We start from the raw sequence: 17115 nt of genomic DNA, 5'->3' as shown, positions 1-17115 counted from the left end.
GAAGGGGTAATGATAAATGTCATCAGTGCTTATGCTCCCACAAGTGGGTTGTGAGATGGAGGAGAAGGAAAAATTCTGGAGTGTTGGATAAAGTGGCAGAAGGTGTACCTAGAAATGAAAGATTGGTGATTGGGGCAGATTTCAATGGGCATGTAGGTGAAGGGAACAGAGGTGATGGGTAGGTATGGCTTTAAGGGGAGGAATGTGGAAGGGCAGATGGTGGTAGATTTTGCTAAAAGTATGGAAATGGCAGGGGTGAACACTTATTTTAAGAAGAAGGAGGATCATCGGGTGACGTATAAGAGTGGAGGAAGGTGCACACAGGGGGACTATGTTCTATGTAGGAGATGCAACCTGAAAAAGATTGGAGACTAAGATGTTGGCAGGGGACAGTGTAGCTAGACAGCATCGGATGGTGGTCTGTAGGATGGTTTTAGAGGTGAAGAGCGAGGACTGAAAGAAGAATAAGATGGTGGAAACTGAAAGAGGAAGACTGTAGTGTGAGATTCAGGGAAGATGTCAGACAAGGGCTCGGTGGTAGTAAAGAGGTGCTGGATGATTGGGCAACTACTGCTGAAGTGATAAGGGAGACAGCTAGAAAGGTACTTGGTGTGACATCTGGAAATAGAAAGGAAGACAGAGACGTGGTGGTGAAATAAAGTGCAGGAGATCATCAGGAGAAAGAGGTATCAATCTGGATAGAGTGTTCGAAATTGAGAGGGCACATCATGCTCCTGCTTCCAGGCCCAGTACAGATCAGCCACCGAGAATAGTCTTGATCAAGTTTTTACGTTCGTCAGCCAGAGAGAAGGTATTACAAACGGCCAGAGAAAAGGGAATGACCGAATGGGAGGGATGTCTGATCTCTTTCTTCCCCGACATGTCAAAAGAGTTGCTGAGGAGTGTCAATGTGAAATATACACTGGCATATCCAGCCTCTCTTCGTTTTACATGGCAAGGGAGGAGTAAGGTGTTTACATCGAGTGCGGCTGCAAAGCGGTTTATCAAAGAACATTGCGGTGCGACAATGATGGGACCAAATACTCTTTACAAGATCGCCGAAGTGGAGCATATTAGTCAGGTGCGGTGGGTGGGCGGGTGAGCTGGATAGCTGTGCTGTCTCACAACAGCTTTGACAGCCAAGGCAGGGCTGGATACCTGATTCGGCACCTCACGGACCGCAATCTCGAGTTGTTTGGACTAGAATAATCCTCGTTGTTTAGTATGGCCATTCTTTTTTGTTGTCTCTTCTTTTTATTTTGTTTGTTGTTAAGCTTTGGGTAGGGGGTTTGGGGAGCAATAGCATTTTGCTGAAGGGAGTTTTGGTGTTTGAAATGTTCAACTGCCGTTTGTTAAGTTTGAGTGAATGTACATCACGGTTTAGTATACCATTCCCCAACAGGGGGCAGTCATCCAACATATCTGGTTACACGCACGGAAACGTGCGATTAATTTATATCGTGCATAGGTAGTCACATCAGGTTTATAACATGGAATATTAATGGGTGTGGAAGTCCAATTAAAAGAAAAAAGGGTCTGTCGTATCTCATACAAACATGTAGATGTTGCTTTTGTGCAAGAAAGTCATGTAACCGATAACGAAGCGCTCAAATTCAAACAAGACTGGGTGGGGCATGTCTTTTATTCATCATTTACGAGCAAACAAAATGGGGTAATGACCCTAATACATAAGAGGCTGAATTTCGTAATGTTGACAGAAACTAAAGATGATGTGCATAGGATTATTTGTATAGAAACCCATATTAATGGAGTAAAAGTGATTTTATGCAATGTATATGCCCCAATAAGGCAGATCCGGGTTTTGTTTATAAAGTAAAAGATTCTTGGTGAAAAAGATGGGCAAATTGCAAAGCTGTGGAATTGGATAGAGCTCTAAATACAGAAGCTGGTAGGAAGGGGAGATGGCGATTGAAAACTGCATTATTACAAGATGATATTGCAGTATTCTTCTTTCACAGGCAGCTAGAAAGAAGAAGGACCGAAGAGACTTGGTTAAGAACTTGCAAAATCTTCAAATTTAGAATTACATTTTAAAAACTAACGAACTAAAATAAAATACATTTTAATAAAAATAAAAATACCGCATGCAGCTCTGGAGCCGCGGGTTGCCGACCCCTGCTCTAGACCTTCCTATTACAGAAGAGAAGGTCAAAGCTGCAATCACCTCTATGAAATCTGGTAAATCGCCAGGGGCGGATGGGTTTCCAGGTGAATATTATAGGAAGCATGTTGATATAGTGGCTCCAATTCTGAAAGAAGTCTATATAGAGGCATTTGAGACTGGAGAATTGCCTGGTACTTTCATGGAGGCATTCATAACACTGATACCTAAGAAAGATAGGGATTTATGGCCACAGCCCTGTCGAATTTTTGGTTTGGTCATATATATATATATATATATATATATATATATATATATGTGTCCTGGATTAGTTTATTATATAAGAATCCTAAAGCAGCAGTGATGACAAATGGTGTGACTTCCTAATTTTTTACAATTTCAAGAGTTACTCGTCAGGGATGCCCACTGTCCCAATTATTATTCACGTTGGATTTGGAACTTCTGGCCATTATGATCAGGGCAGACATTATGGGAGTAAGGGGGGGTAGGGGAGGGGATGTAGCACAAGTTGATGTTATATGCGAATGATATTTTATCATCTCATGATCCTCTCAAATCTCTACCTCGATTAATGAGTGTTATATAATTATATTCAAGAGTGTCAGGATACAAAATAAATTGGGAGAAGTCTGAGGCTATGCCAATATTTAGAACGTCACTCCTATACAGTGACCCAATTCGGTTTTAAATGGATTCCAAAAGGTATGACATACCTTGAGGTTAAACTAAGACAGAACTTGGAGGATATAATGATGTTGAATTATGAGACGGTGCTGTCAAAGATAAAGCACAATGTGGACAAGTGGAAACATATGAAACTCTCTTTGTGGGGTAAAGTCAATGTTGTCAAGATGGTTATTGCTCCACAGTTCAATTATATATCCATGATGATACCTGTAAACATTCCAGACCCTATTTTAAAAAGATATGACAAAACTATCAATTTTTATAGGATGGAAAAAGACTGAGGATTAAAATGAGTAAATTGACTTTCCCAAGGGACAAGGGGGGCCTTGGATTACCTGATGTAAGATTGTATTATCTTTCTTTTAAAATGGCCAAGCTAGCCAGCATTGGGACAAGACAGATTCTGAGTTGGACTGGATCAAGATATAACAGAAACTGGCCTCGCCATTTCATCCCATTAACGTTCTTTCACAATGCTCTGGAGCTAAATGGGACTCAAATCCAGTGACAATGCACTCAAGACATGTTTGGAACAAAATTCATAAACTGTGGAAGACATCACATTATAGACAGTCGTATGCATCACTATGGAGGAATCCTGAAATTTGCATAGGTAAAGCAAATGTGTTTTGGGAACAATGGAATCTTAAAGGGGTAACTGTAATTGGTGATCTGTATGAAAATTGAGTTTTTGTCATACTCTCAATTGGTGGGAAAATATAATATTGGGGGTCAAGGAAATTTTTGGAAGTATCTGCAGATTAGACACTGTCAAGAGCAAATCTAATACATGTGATAACCCTGTTTATACCCATCTTCAGTTGCCACATGTAGTTCAGACTGCATCTGTGTGTTACAAATCAATGCTTAATGTAAATGCAGATACCTGTGAGAACCTGAGGACAATTTGGCAAAAGGACTTTGGGATAAATATCCATGAAAACGATTGGCTGTACATCATATATAATGTGGGTAAGAACATAAGGGAAGCTAAGGGGAGATTTATTCTTACAAAGTAGTACATAGATATTATTATACACCAGGCTTTACAGAATGGGTATAGCTGGAAATAATCTGTGCTGGAAATGTAAGGAAGACATAGGGTTTTTATTTGCATATGATTTGGGAATGTTCCTTAGTTCACCCATTTTGGTGTAAAATTCTGGGAGTAATGCAAGAGTGGATGGGATCTAATATACCTGTGGAACCACGACTATGCCTTCTGGGAGATAAATCGGTGGTACCCAACATAGCAAAGAATGTGTTTACTCTAGTTAAGATTGGTTGTATTACAGCTGCCAGGATGATTTTAAACAATTGGAAATACCCCAAAACCCCAGACCTGAAAGATTGGATTGATGGGATGATTGAAATTGCTTCGTGCGAGAGCATGTTGGGGAGATTGCATAGTGAGGGAGACATGAAAACGTGAGATCATTTCTGGCAACATACAAAAATGGTTTGAATTAGTGGGACTGATTAACAACTGTTTAATTTCCATGTGCTTATAATTGTAATTGATCATAATTGTATTCCACTGATAGTGACTAGTGGCTGAATGTGTAATAGCAAAGATGATTATTGAATGCCGTGTGGATGTAATTTGAAGTTTGGAGTGTTAAACAATAAAGAAAGTTGAATTATAAAAAAAAACAAAAAACAAAAGGGAGCTTTTGAACGAGGAAAATGAGAGAGAGAGAGAGAGAGCGAGCAGGTTGGGTGGTGTGAAGTTGGTGAAGCAGGAAGTGGATAGGATTAGTAAGAAGGAAGCAGCGATTAAGAGGATGAAGAGTGGAAAGTTGGTTGGACCAGATGACATACCAGTAGAAACATGGAGATGGTTAGGAGATGGGATGGCAGTGAAAAATAAGTTTTTAACAAGATTGTTTAACAGGTTTTTGGAAGGTGAGAGGATGCTTGAGGAATGGAGAAGGAGTTTGCTGGTACCGATTTTTAAGAACAGGAGAAGTATAGAGAAGGTCAGAAGGAGTTGCACTGTGTGTTTGTGGATTTAGAGAAAGTGTACGACAGGGTGCCAAGAGAGGAGTTGTGGTATTGTATGAGGAAGCCAGGTGTGTCAGAGAAGTATGTGAGGGTGGTGCAGGACATGTATGACGACAGTGTGACAGCAGTGAAGTGAGCAGTAGGAACGACAGACTGGTTCAAGGTGGAGGTTTGACTGCATCAAGGATCAGCTCTGAGCCTCTTCCTGTTTGCAGTGGTGATTGACAGGTTGACGGACGAGGTCAGACAGGAGTCTCCATGGAATATGATGTTTGCGGATGATACTGTTATTTGTGTTGAGAGTAAGGAGCAGGTTGAGAAGAGCCTGGAGAGGTGAAAATATGCGCTGGAGAAAAGGGGAATGAAAGTCAGTAGGAATAAAAGAGTACATGTGTGTGAATGAGAGGGATGGCAGTGGAGTGGTGTAGTTGCAGGGAAAAGAGGTGGAATAGGTGAAGGAGTTCAGGTACCTGGTGTCAACAGTGCAAAGTAATGGAGAGTGTGTTAGAGAAGTGAAGAAATGAGTGCAGGCAGGGTGGAGAGGAGTCGCAGGAGTGAATTGTGATAGAAGGGTATCTGCAAGAGTGAAAGAACATTTATAGGACTGTGGTGAGACCTGTATGGTTTAGACACAGTGGCATTGAGTAAAAGACAGGAAGTGGAGCTGGAGGTAGCAGAGCTGAAGATGTTGAGGTTTTCATTGGGAGTGACGAGGATGGACAGGATTAGAAACGAGTTTATTATAGGGACAGCGCATGTAGGACGTTTTAGAGACAAAGCGAGGGAGGCGAGATCGAGATGTTTTGGACATGTGCAGAGGAGGGACACAAGTTATATTGGTAGGAGAATGCTGAGGATAGAGCCACCAGGAAGGAGGAAAAGAGGAAGACCAAGGAGGAGGCTTATAGATGTGGTGAGGGAAGACATGCAGGTAGTTGAGTTGAAAGAGGCAGATGTAGAGGACAGGAGGGTATGGAGACGGATGATCCGCTGTGGTGACCCCTAAAGGGAGAAGCCGAAAGAAGAAGACATTGACTCTGGCTATATTCATTTGGATGCTTTGATTTAAAATGATATAACGGGTTTGAAATTTCCACCGCTTGTCAAAAGTCGCCTTGCATACCCTGCAAATCACATTTTTCTCACCGACATTATGTTTTCTATAAGCAAATCAATTCCACACGACAGACTATGCACAATGGAACATTTATTCATTGTTGATCCCTGAGCATTCTTAGTTAGTTAGTTAGTTACACTATAATTTACTGACATGTCAACTACTGAGGCTATCTTCATGGCAAGAACAGGTTATAAGATCAAAAATATCCTAAAATCACAAATAAATAAATATAGACAAATAAAATGAAATTTTTTACATTAATACATGACAAATTCTAAAACCTTTTCTGACGAAACCTTGTAAAATAGCTCTTTAAACGAATTGGCCTCATAAAACAACTGTCTGTGGTCATTATAAGCAGTACAGTCCAACAAAATATGCTTAACAGTAAGGGGAATGCTGCAGTACTGAGCATTCTTAAATTATTTCACTGTTAAATGTGTGAGCTGTTAAAACTGTTACTAGAAACAGAACAGGAAAATAATGTCTGGTTTATTTAAAGCATTTCAAAGGCCTTTTTGTGAAAGGGCTATGTGTTGGTCAGAAGTCAGAAGGCACTCTTGTCAATTTATTAGCTGCTGTATGTAACAAAAATAAAACAAACATCTGTACAATAATAAATTGCATAACATAATTTTCCACTGCAGAATTCCATACTGCATTGAATCACATTGTGTTGAATATAGTCAAAATCGGATAGCACTGCATCGTAATAGAAGTGACTCATATAGCATCAGTAGTTGACTTATGTCTTTTAAAGTATCGTAGGCTATGCATTGAGATGCGAATCACAATGGGCCTTTTTTAAAATGAGTTAAACATTATCAGAATTTAATGTGCCTGGAAATTTTCTATAGAGAATAGAGCATTAAAAAAATTCTCCAGCACATCCTGAAGACTGTAAATGAAAATTAAGGTCTCTGTAGTGATAAATTTATGCATCAAAATAATTTCTGTCAGAACCACTTTTTCACAATCTGAGCCTAATTAATCTTGACATTGTTATTCTGGAAAATGCCTGTGATATCAGGTGGAAAAAATCCATCAAGATAACCCAATCATTTAGTTCATTCAGCCACTCACCTGATATTTTATTGCTGTATAATGTTTAGTCAAGAACTTGACCCACTGAAGTAACCCAAAAGAGTAGTACCGTATTTTCCGGACTATAAACTGCTACTTTTCCCCCCACTCTTTGAACCGCGTGGCTTAAACAATGAAGCGGCTAATTTATGGATTTTTCCTGGGTTTTTCCACAGTTTCACAAACTTCAAGCCAAAAAACTGAGCCACATTACATTAGACCAATGAAACTGCCGAACGAGTTAAGGTGAACCAATGAAATTCTTTATATCCAATCGGATGTGCTCCCCCCAAAAAAAAACCACCTCACCTGTGTTCTGAGCTGCATGGCATCGGGAGAAAAGCTTCCACCGATGGTGATTTTTAAACGCACAACGTTGCCAAAAGAAAAACTCTTGAGAGAAATTGTTGTGAAAGGAAGAAGGAAGACAGTGTACAATAACTTTCTTCGTAGGCTACTGTTTAGATACAAGTCGTGTAACAGGCACTGTCTTTCGTTAAAGCCTGTGTAAAGTTCATTAGTTTTAATGTAGACACCTGCGGCGTATTTATGTTCAAAATAAAAACCTTTGTAAAATTCAGTGGGTGCGGCTTATATTTGGGGGCCCTTAATAGTCCGGAAATTACGGTAACTACTGTTCGCGTAGATTTTTACTCTGATATAATCTCATCACAATGTGTATGTGGAAACACTTTCACTAGTACATGGCAGTGTTTTTTACTATATGATTCGATTTGTCTAATGATTATTTTGATAATCGATTATTCGTACAAATATTTTCTTTCCCCGATTCATTAGGTTTTTTTTTTTTTAAACATTTTTTAAATTAGATGTTTTGCTTATTATAACTATATACAACCCTGGTTCAGGGTATTTATGTATAAAAGTGTACTTTACAAAATGCAAAGGCCACATATTGAGTTTAGCTCTATTTAATTTTGACTTTAAACATGACATTAAAGCTTACAGTTGCTGCTAGTTGAGGAGTGCATAGGGGATTTCTCCTTTGAACAAATTCACTTATGCTGGGTTATTTCTTGCTGGATTTAAAAAAAAAAAAAAAAAAGCATTTGAGTATTGAAGGTGAAGCAAATTTGTTTAAATGAACATTTGTATTGTTTTTAATGATCATTAACTGTCTGAATGACTTCAGCTCATCTGCAGCCACAGGACAGCACTAGTCTCTCACACTGCTCTGGTGTGATTTTGGTCCACTCTCCTCCACAGACTGTAGTGGGTTTCTTGGCCATAACTTTGTCGCCAAGGATTATCCAGAGGTTCTTTATTGGGTTGAGATCAGGACTCTGGGCAGACCATGTCATTATTTCAATGTTTTCAGTTTCAAGGAACTGCTTTACCCGTTTTGCTGTGTGACATGGAGCGTTGTCCTGCATGAACACTGCGGGCTGATTGGGTGATGAAGGCAGGAAAGGAACCATATGTTGTTGAAGAAGGTTCTGATAAACATTTGCATTCACTCTGCCATGTAGCTGTATAAGAGGCCCAACTCCTGCTGCAGAAAACATGCCCCAAACCATGACACTTCCTACTCCACTTTTCACTGACTTCTTTACACACTTTGGGTTTGGGGCACGCATAGGAGAAGAAGCAGGGTGCTTTGGGGAATGCCGCTGCCAAAGGGGGCATGGCGGGGGGATTCCTGACATAACCGACGTTAAGTGGCCAATTTGCCCCCCCTTGTGCTCGAGATATTAGGGTTCGGCGACATAAAAAAAAACCCAACATAACCGATTAAAAAATGCTAAGACAAAGCGAGAATTTGGTGGTTCCACTTCAAAAACGTCGACTTAATAGGGTTGGCGAGTTAACCGAGGTCGAGATAAGTGGGTTTGACTGATATATATAAGCATCTAGAATATATATATATATTACATATATTACATAACAGAGAAACCCAGCAAGCCAACAGGCTTGATTAATAAAAAAAAAAAAAAAAAAAAGGAAAACGAAAATGATCTATCAGTGTTCAAATGCATAAGCATTCGCTGAAAACCACAACAGTGACTTAAAATGTAATTATTTACTGCTGCTGTTATTTGCTGCTTTTAGATTTACTGTTTGTTCACACGGATTTTATTTAATCCATCACAATCACGAGCGAGGTGATTGTGCAACCTGATGCTCGCGATTAAAGCCAGAGCAGATCCAGTGCGACTGTCCCGAAGTTAACAGTTTACACAATAGCCCCTCATTAAACTATATAATTTTCAAAATGATGAGGATTATAGTTTTTGCTTACCGTACTGATGTTTCACCTTCATCCTTGACACCAGTGCGTTTTCTTTTCATGCGCTCGTGTGTCACTGTAGTACTTCCATGCCACACAAGCTCAGCTTTGCATAACTTGCAGGTTACGTCAAAAGTCATCCAAGGCATGCTAGCATTTTATATTAAATGCAGCAAAGAACACTGCACAAAGAACACTGAACTTTTTCCTGCTGCTGGTTGATCTGCAAGTGGCTGTGTTTTCTTGCAGTCACACTAACCTGTGAGTTGAGTAGCCCAGCTAATCGATAACGGCATTTTGTGACAATTCCTCCCCCCTTTCTTTTCTTTTCTTCACACCATGTCAACTTCTGTGGTTATGTTCATGCAAAAGCTTGGTTTTGTTATACAATTGGATAAAAAAATGTTACACAAGATATTTAAGATTAATTTTTTCTAAAAACTTTAAGACTACGTTTGGATTCACTTGCTTAATCTGTTAGCCTTTGGCACAGATTTTGGGACTCACAGCTGAAAATGCCCTACCTAATTTTAAATGTTAACACTTCTTGATAAAAGTGGGCTACTTACACAATTTAAACATCTTTAAAAAGTAAACACTGAGCTTTACTGTTCACTATTCAAAGTTGATATTGCTCAAAAAGATAATTTATAGAAAGTTATTGATTATGAAGTACCGTAAAAAAAAAAAAAAAAAAGAAATCCTGAATTAAACAGTGTCTTTTCTTCATATATAAATACATGAAATCAGTCCTGGAGCATCCAGAAAAGTAATGGGTAAAAAGCCACATTTCTCATTATTTAAAGTTGATATTGCAAAAAGATATGTCATAGAAAGGTATTGATGAAGTAGCGTAAAAATTATTCTGAATTGAACATTTTATTTTATATATAAATACATGAAATCAGTCCTGGAGCAATTTGGTTTGAAAGCAACATGTCTCATGAGTTTATATTTTAAATTGGATGGAGAGATCATGAAAAGTGAGATTCCTACAAACACTTCTGAGACTATGTCTAATCCTTTTCTCTCTCCCCCTGTTTGAGAGCCACCTGCAGAACTCAGGTGGCCATTCATACAGTCTGCATATTAGGGCTGTGCAATATGGACAAAATAATCATATTGCGATTTTCTTAATGAATATTGCGATTGCGATTTTGGCAATTGTTTTTGCTTTTTTAAACTTTTTCAAACATGCTTTTTCTAAATGTATTCAGTGCACAAGAAGTGCATAACAAAACATTTCACAATAAAATAACATAGTATTAATAGTTTAATAAACAAAACTATAGTAAAATTGTCTTTAAAACAGACAACATAAAATAAATTAAGATTAACTAAACTAAATTCCAGTCATAATAAATAAACTTCAAAACTGTTTTTCAGTGCACACATTTCACAATGAAATAACTGTACAGTAGTACTAACTGCTTGATAAACAAAACTGTTATAAATTGTCTTGAAAACAGACATGAAATAAATTAAGATGAACTAACCTCAACTCCAGTCATAACAATAAATAAAACAGAAATCAAAACAAAAAAACAGATTGCTCTCTTAAAGGTTTTTTTGCAAGAAAAACCAGCATGTCCACCATATCTGTGGTCGTGGCGTAGTATTTCACCTGCTTGAGCTCGTATTCTACGCCCGCCTTACATTTCTCATACATTTCGGGAATAGCAATTCGTGTGAAATGAGTGCGAGATGGCAGCTGGTATCTTTTGTCGAGTGTTTGTATTAGTCTTCGGAAGCCGTCTTTACTGAAGATGTGCGCAGGCATCATATATAATAGGTGACCGCGTTGGTAATTTCTTTGTGCCGTTTTGATCCTTTCTCATAAGACATGGCGCTTGCAAATGCTTGAACAATGGATACTTGTTCAATCTGTTCGGGCTGGCTTTGATGTGTGCTTTTGTTTGTTTCGATGGACTTTGTCGACATGCATTGATCATGCAGTTTTTTATGGCGCTGTTTTAAGTGTTGGAACAGATTTGTAGTATTGCTCCGTTTCATTAGAATAATCATTTCACATGTCTTGCAAATTACCTTGCTCTGTGACACATCCTCTCTCCTGAATCCAAAATACTCACAAACGACTGACGTTGAATTTCTCTTTGGCACCAAATCATTTTTATTTTGACCTGCATCCATATTTTATGTACTTTCCTCCGGCTCGCCGATTCGGTTCTTCCGCTCAGCTTCATCGTGCGCTGCGTGAGCTCTGATTGGTTAACGTCTTAAAAACATGCGCACAAGAACGTATTCTGAATAAAAATATAAATAAATTAATACATAAAATCGCAGCCTTAAGCGGTTTAGAAATCGCATGTGCTTAAATCGCGATTTTTTTGCGATTGCGATTAATTGCACAGCCCTACTGCATATAAATGAATGGCTGACCATTAAAGGCTTTTGTAATACATGTGGGATATTGATATTAATTTGGCATTCATATTGATGGCCAGGTAGCCAGACAAGCTCTTGTTTTACAGTCATGACCATACATATTGATGTACAGCCATTCCAATCCCAACAATACACACGCACACACTTGTTTTTCAACCATTTCTCTTATAAAAAAAATAAATAAAAATGGGCAATAAAACCTATAACATCATATAAAACTAAAGGGAGATATTGTAACTTACAGATGAAAACCAGCATCTCCATGCAGAACTCTGTCTCTGTTGCTACTCCGGCCCAAAAATATTTTCCATATCGCTGCTTTTTTTTTTTTGCAAATCTCCCCGATAAAACAACTTTTTGGACTGTCCAAAATTTTCCTCGTTTCCTTTTTTTGTATACAATGCCTAGTTAGCACAAGCTGGAAACAAGCTGCCAAACTGAGACCTGGATTCACTTCCTAGCTTGTGTGCACATGTGCTGCTTCAACCAGTAAGAGTTTCTAAAGAGTAACAAAACTAAGATTCACACACACGTGGTGAATAAAATCCTCCCATATAATGTTAGAATCCTGCACTCATTGGCTACATTTTCCATCAAATCATTTTGTTTCCATAATGCTACTGGCTGAAAATAAAAGGTTAGAAATGAGAAGTGATGCATAATAATAATAAAAATTTTTTTTTTAAATCACGACATCTGCCTATAGAAGCCCAAGATTCCGCCTCTTTTAGTGTTTTTTTTAGTGTGGGCTCATTTGTTTTTTTAACACTTTATTCTACATCCACATTTGCTTTTTTACCAGCAAAACGGCATTTTTTATGCTAAAGTTAGTCGAAAACATACACACAAACACCATCCGAAGTTCTGTGACAAACAAAAGAATAACCATCTAAATTACAACACTATTGGATTTAGTTGGAGCAAAAATATCTTTATGGCATATTTTTCAGTGGAGCCTTATCTTTCCTAATAAACCAGGGATTAGCAGCAATGGATGTGTTTGTGTTATTACAATAATAATGTAAGTAGTACATTTTTTATGCATGTTTGTGTGTACTGCCTACACACATTCAGCAAATATATTCATTATATGTTTTTCATTGAAAAACAGTGATCTGAAATCGCTGCTTGAGGCTTAGACCTTTAGAATGATGTATAGTTAGTCATGGTTACTCTCATCCCTTTTTATTTAATCTATTGCAAAAAATGAACACCTGAGAACAATGGGATATCGTAGCACTGGCACAGATTTGACAGGTTTGCCATTTTGGGGGATTTTGCAACAAATTTCATTATCAATTATCATCGATTTTAATCAATTATAATTGTTATTTTACAGATTACCATATTTTCCGGACTATAAGCCACTACTTTTTCCCCCCACGTTTTGAACCCTGCGGCTTAAACAACGAAGCGGCTTATTTATGAATTTTTCCTGGGTTTTTCCTGGTTTCACAAACTTCAAGCCAAAAAACTGAGAGACATAACATTATACCAATGAAAAAGAACACACCTCATCTGTGTTCTGAGCTGCACGGCATCAGGAGAAAAAACGTTTTTTTCAAACGCACGATGATGCCAAAAGAAACTCCCAAGAGAAATAGTTGTGAAAGGAAGGAGGAAGACAGTGAACAATGACAAGGAAACCGTTACAAGCCGTTGTAACGCGTTGAGTCTGGGTGAAGGGAGAGCTCGCTAACTCCAGTTGCAACAGAAATCATATAAGCACAGACAGCTTTCCAAAACTCATGCTTTTTTATTTTTTTTGGCAACAGCGTTATGGGTTAGTCAAAGAAATTTAGTAATGAGCATCAGAAAATAATAAGGACATAATCCTCGACTTGCACACACGCAGTAATACCAGAAAAAATGCAGTGCCAGGCTATTCCTAAAATACCGCTACGCTCCTAAAGGAAGCGCAACCTATTTCACCCGTTACACCGTGTGTAACGTGTCTTTCGTTAAAGCCTGTGTAAAGTTCATTAGTTTCAGTGTAGAAGGCTTATAGACAGGTGCGGCTTATTTATGTTCAAAATAAAAATATTAGCAAAATTCAGTGGGTGTGGTTAATATATGGGTGTGCTTTATAGTCCAGAAATTACGGTAGTTGTTGCAGCCCTAATTTAATTCCACAAAGCATTTAAATTATTTCTGATCCCATTCAAGATTTATTCCAAAACATTTTTAACAAAAGCAGAATGTATACCACTATTCTTCCAGGTTCTTCCAATATTGTTTCACTGTCCAACATTTTTTTTTAAACCACATCAAACTTAAAATATTTTCACTAATCTCCCCTGTTGACTGGCTCACACACCACAATAAAATGTTTCATCATGACCTGAAGAGAGAGTGCAAACTAACAAAAATGTATGCATATGAACCAAATAAATTAGGGAAACTATAAAAAAATTATAATACATTTACAAATAATACTCCTAAATAAGTTGTTCTAAAAACCAGAAATTAAACAATTTCATTGCCCAATGCAGTGTATTCCAGGTTGATGTTGGTCACATTACATATTTTGATTATAATGACAAATAACCATGCATGTGTGCATGTAGTACACTTGGCCTAATATACATGAAAGTATGGTAGGATATACTGCCCTGCTGACAGACATAGAAGTGTGCATGTGTGGTGTATGACCTTACCTAGTTGAGCTGAACAGAAGGAGAAGAACCCCAGCAATACAGCTACCAACACCACATTTACCTTCATCTACAACAAATGCAAAAACAATCATTAGAAATGGTCCAGGAGCATTATACCCAGCATGTATAATACAGGGGTCAGTAACCTTTGTGATCAAACAAAAAGAGCCATTATCGCCCCTCTCCCAGCAAATAAAATTTGCCTTAAACAGCAAAACATTTAAACTATAAATTAATAATACAATGTGTTGTTTTGTGCAAATGTTAGGTAGTTGCCTAGATACCACCTAGATTGCCATTAGAGGGAATTTCTGGATGTTAGCAAATTATAACAAAATACCTTTTTGTCCTTACCAAGACATGGGAGAGTAGCTTGGCAATGGGAGAGTCATGCTGGAAATGAATGCTCCGATATTTTAATGAACGATTCTTTCATATAATACGCCTTTCCAGCAAAACTAACAACTCAAGTTTAGAGACTGTATCTTCTGTATAAAGTCAAATTTGTTCTGCTCTGCTTTCTGAAAGTTCTGAGATAATTATTTTTAATTTATCTCCTGCTGGGAAATTCTCAACATAACACACTTTTCATTCAAGATTTTTCTTTTTTAGATTTATCCATAGTTAGCTTACTAGAGTAGGGGTCTGGACCCCAATATCAGCTACTCGTGGTAAGTAAGTGACGTATGGTTTGATCGACAACATATTAAAGGTTTATTTTCAGGATTACATCTGTTACCTTAAATGCCAAGATAAGAATTGTTCCTTTTTGAAACACTGTCCACTGTGTAACAAAAAATAAACAACAGCAGGGGGGCTGAAGAGCCGTGGGTTACCGACCCCTGCCCTAGATGAAAGAACTATAATTTGAGCACTGCTAATCAACACTTGCGACTGCGTATGTGATACCATCATACTGAATACCCTAAGTAGATGCATGCAATTTGTGCTAGTCCACTAGGGGCAGTGCTGCAACTATCAAACCAAAAGTGATTTAAAACAATGGTACATTTTTCCCCAAATGGAGTGCAGATGGCACACACATCACTTTGTTGCTGCATATAAAAACAATTTCTGAAAAAATCTTGTTGAAAAGAAGCCAATCTTAATCTTAAATTAGAAAAATAAAATTTTGTGTATATATATATATATATATATATATATATATATATATATATATATATATATATATATATATAGCTTCAATTCAATTTTAAAACTTAATAGAAGTGTTTTCTTGTGATAAAATTTTTAGGGCTGCAACAACTAATCGGAAAAATAAATAATATTTGTTGTCAAAGAATGCAGTTATCGATTAGTTGGGCTGCTCAAGTTACGAGTTAGTATGACTGAAGAATAACACAGCCGCTTGCGAAATGGTGGAGTACCACAACGATTCCTGAGAAAACACACGTCACGGATGAAGAAGAAACATCGGCACGGTGAGCAGAAACTGTATAATCCTCAGCATGTGAAAATGGTATAGTTTAATAAAGTGCTAATGTGTAAACTGTTTGCTAACTTCGGGACAGTCACACTGGATCTGTTCTGGCGTGACTAGCGAGCATCAAGTTGCGTAATCCCCTCGCTCACGACAGTAATAAGTTAAATTAAAACTGTGCAAACCAGAGCTGCACAGTTCTATTGATCAGGCGATTGTTTATTTTGATTAATCTGATAATTCTTTTTCTTTTTTTAAATGAGCTGTTTTGCTTATTATGACTCTTCTTCTTTTGGCTTCTCCCACTAGGGGTCGCCACAGCGGATCATCCGTCTCCACACCCCTCTGTCCTCTACATCTGCTTCTTTCAACCAAACTACCTGCATGTCTTCCCTCACCACATCCATAAAAAGCCTCCTTGGTCTTCCTCTTTTTCCTTCTTCCTGGTGGCTCCATACTCAGCATTCTTCTACTGATATAACTCATGTCCCTCCTCTGCACATGTCCAGACCATGTCAATCTTGCCTCCCTCACCGTGTTTGCTTATTATAACTATATAGAACCCTAATTCATGGTGTTTGTATAAAAGTGTACTTTATAAAAAAAACAAAAAACATTAATTGTGACATTTTAAAGCTTATAGTCGCTGCTTGTTGAGTGCATGGGGATTTTTTTTTTTTTTTTTTTTTTTAAATTCACCCATGCTGGGTTGTTTCTGTTTATATTATACATAAAAAATAAATTAAAAAAAAAAAGCTTTTGACAGTTAAACTTAATGTGGCTTTTACATATTTTAGTACACTTTTATACACATACCATTAGGGTATTATATAGTTATATATTATGCAAAACATCTAATTAAAAAAAGGTAATAATTTTAAGAACTCAAAAAAAATTTTTTAAATAAATAATCGTCCGATAAATCTATCAAATTAATCGTTAGTTGCAGCCCTAAAAATCTTTACATGAATATAAGATTTTCATACCTGATGTAATTACGGTTACCGTATTTTCGGACTATAAGCCGCTACTTTTTTCCCACGCTTTGAACCCCACAGCTTAAACAATGAAGCGGCTAATTTATGGGTTTTCCCGGTTTCACAAACTTCAAGCCAAAAAAGTGAGCCCCATAACATTAGACCAATGAAATTGCAGAACGGGTTGAAGTGAACCAATGAAACGCTTTATATTAAATCAGATGCGCTCCCACTGAATCGGGCCGCACCACATCATGAATATGCAGCTCAGAACACTTCAGCTCAGAACACGGGTGAAGTTTCTCTCGAGAAATTGTTGTGAAAGGAAGGAGGAAGACAGTGAACAATG

The 17115-nt window shown here is 37.7% G+C and overlaps 1 protein-coding gene across 1 annotated transcript in view; it reads right to left on the bottom strand.

Annotated features, from left to right (window-relative positions):
- LOC124402706 (integrin beta-1-like) overlaps window positions 1-17115 on the bottom strand; it is a 63642-nt gene that overhangs the window by 38589 nt on the left and 7938 nt on the right. Inside the window, exon 2 of the mRNA XM_046875872.1 lies at window positions 14349-14415. Coding sequence (XP_046731828.1) covers window positions 14349-14415 — 67 coding nt within the window. The remainder of the gene's footprint in view (window positions 1-14348; window positions 14416-17115) is intronic.

This window comes from Silurus meridionalis, chromosome 20, assembly GCF_014805685.1.
Source record: "Silurus meridionalis isolate SWU-2019-XX chromosome 20, ASM1480568v1, whole genome shotgun sequence".
NCBI classification, from domain to species: domain Eukaryota; kingdom Metazoa; phylum Chordata; class Actinopteri; order Siluriformes; family Siluridae; genus Silurus; species Silurus meridionalis.
The sequence above is the reverse complement of the archived record's forward strand: the minus strand, read 5'-3'. Positions and strand labels throughout refer to the sequence as shown.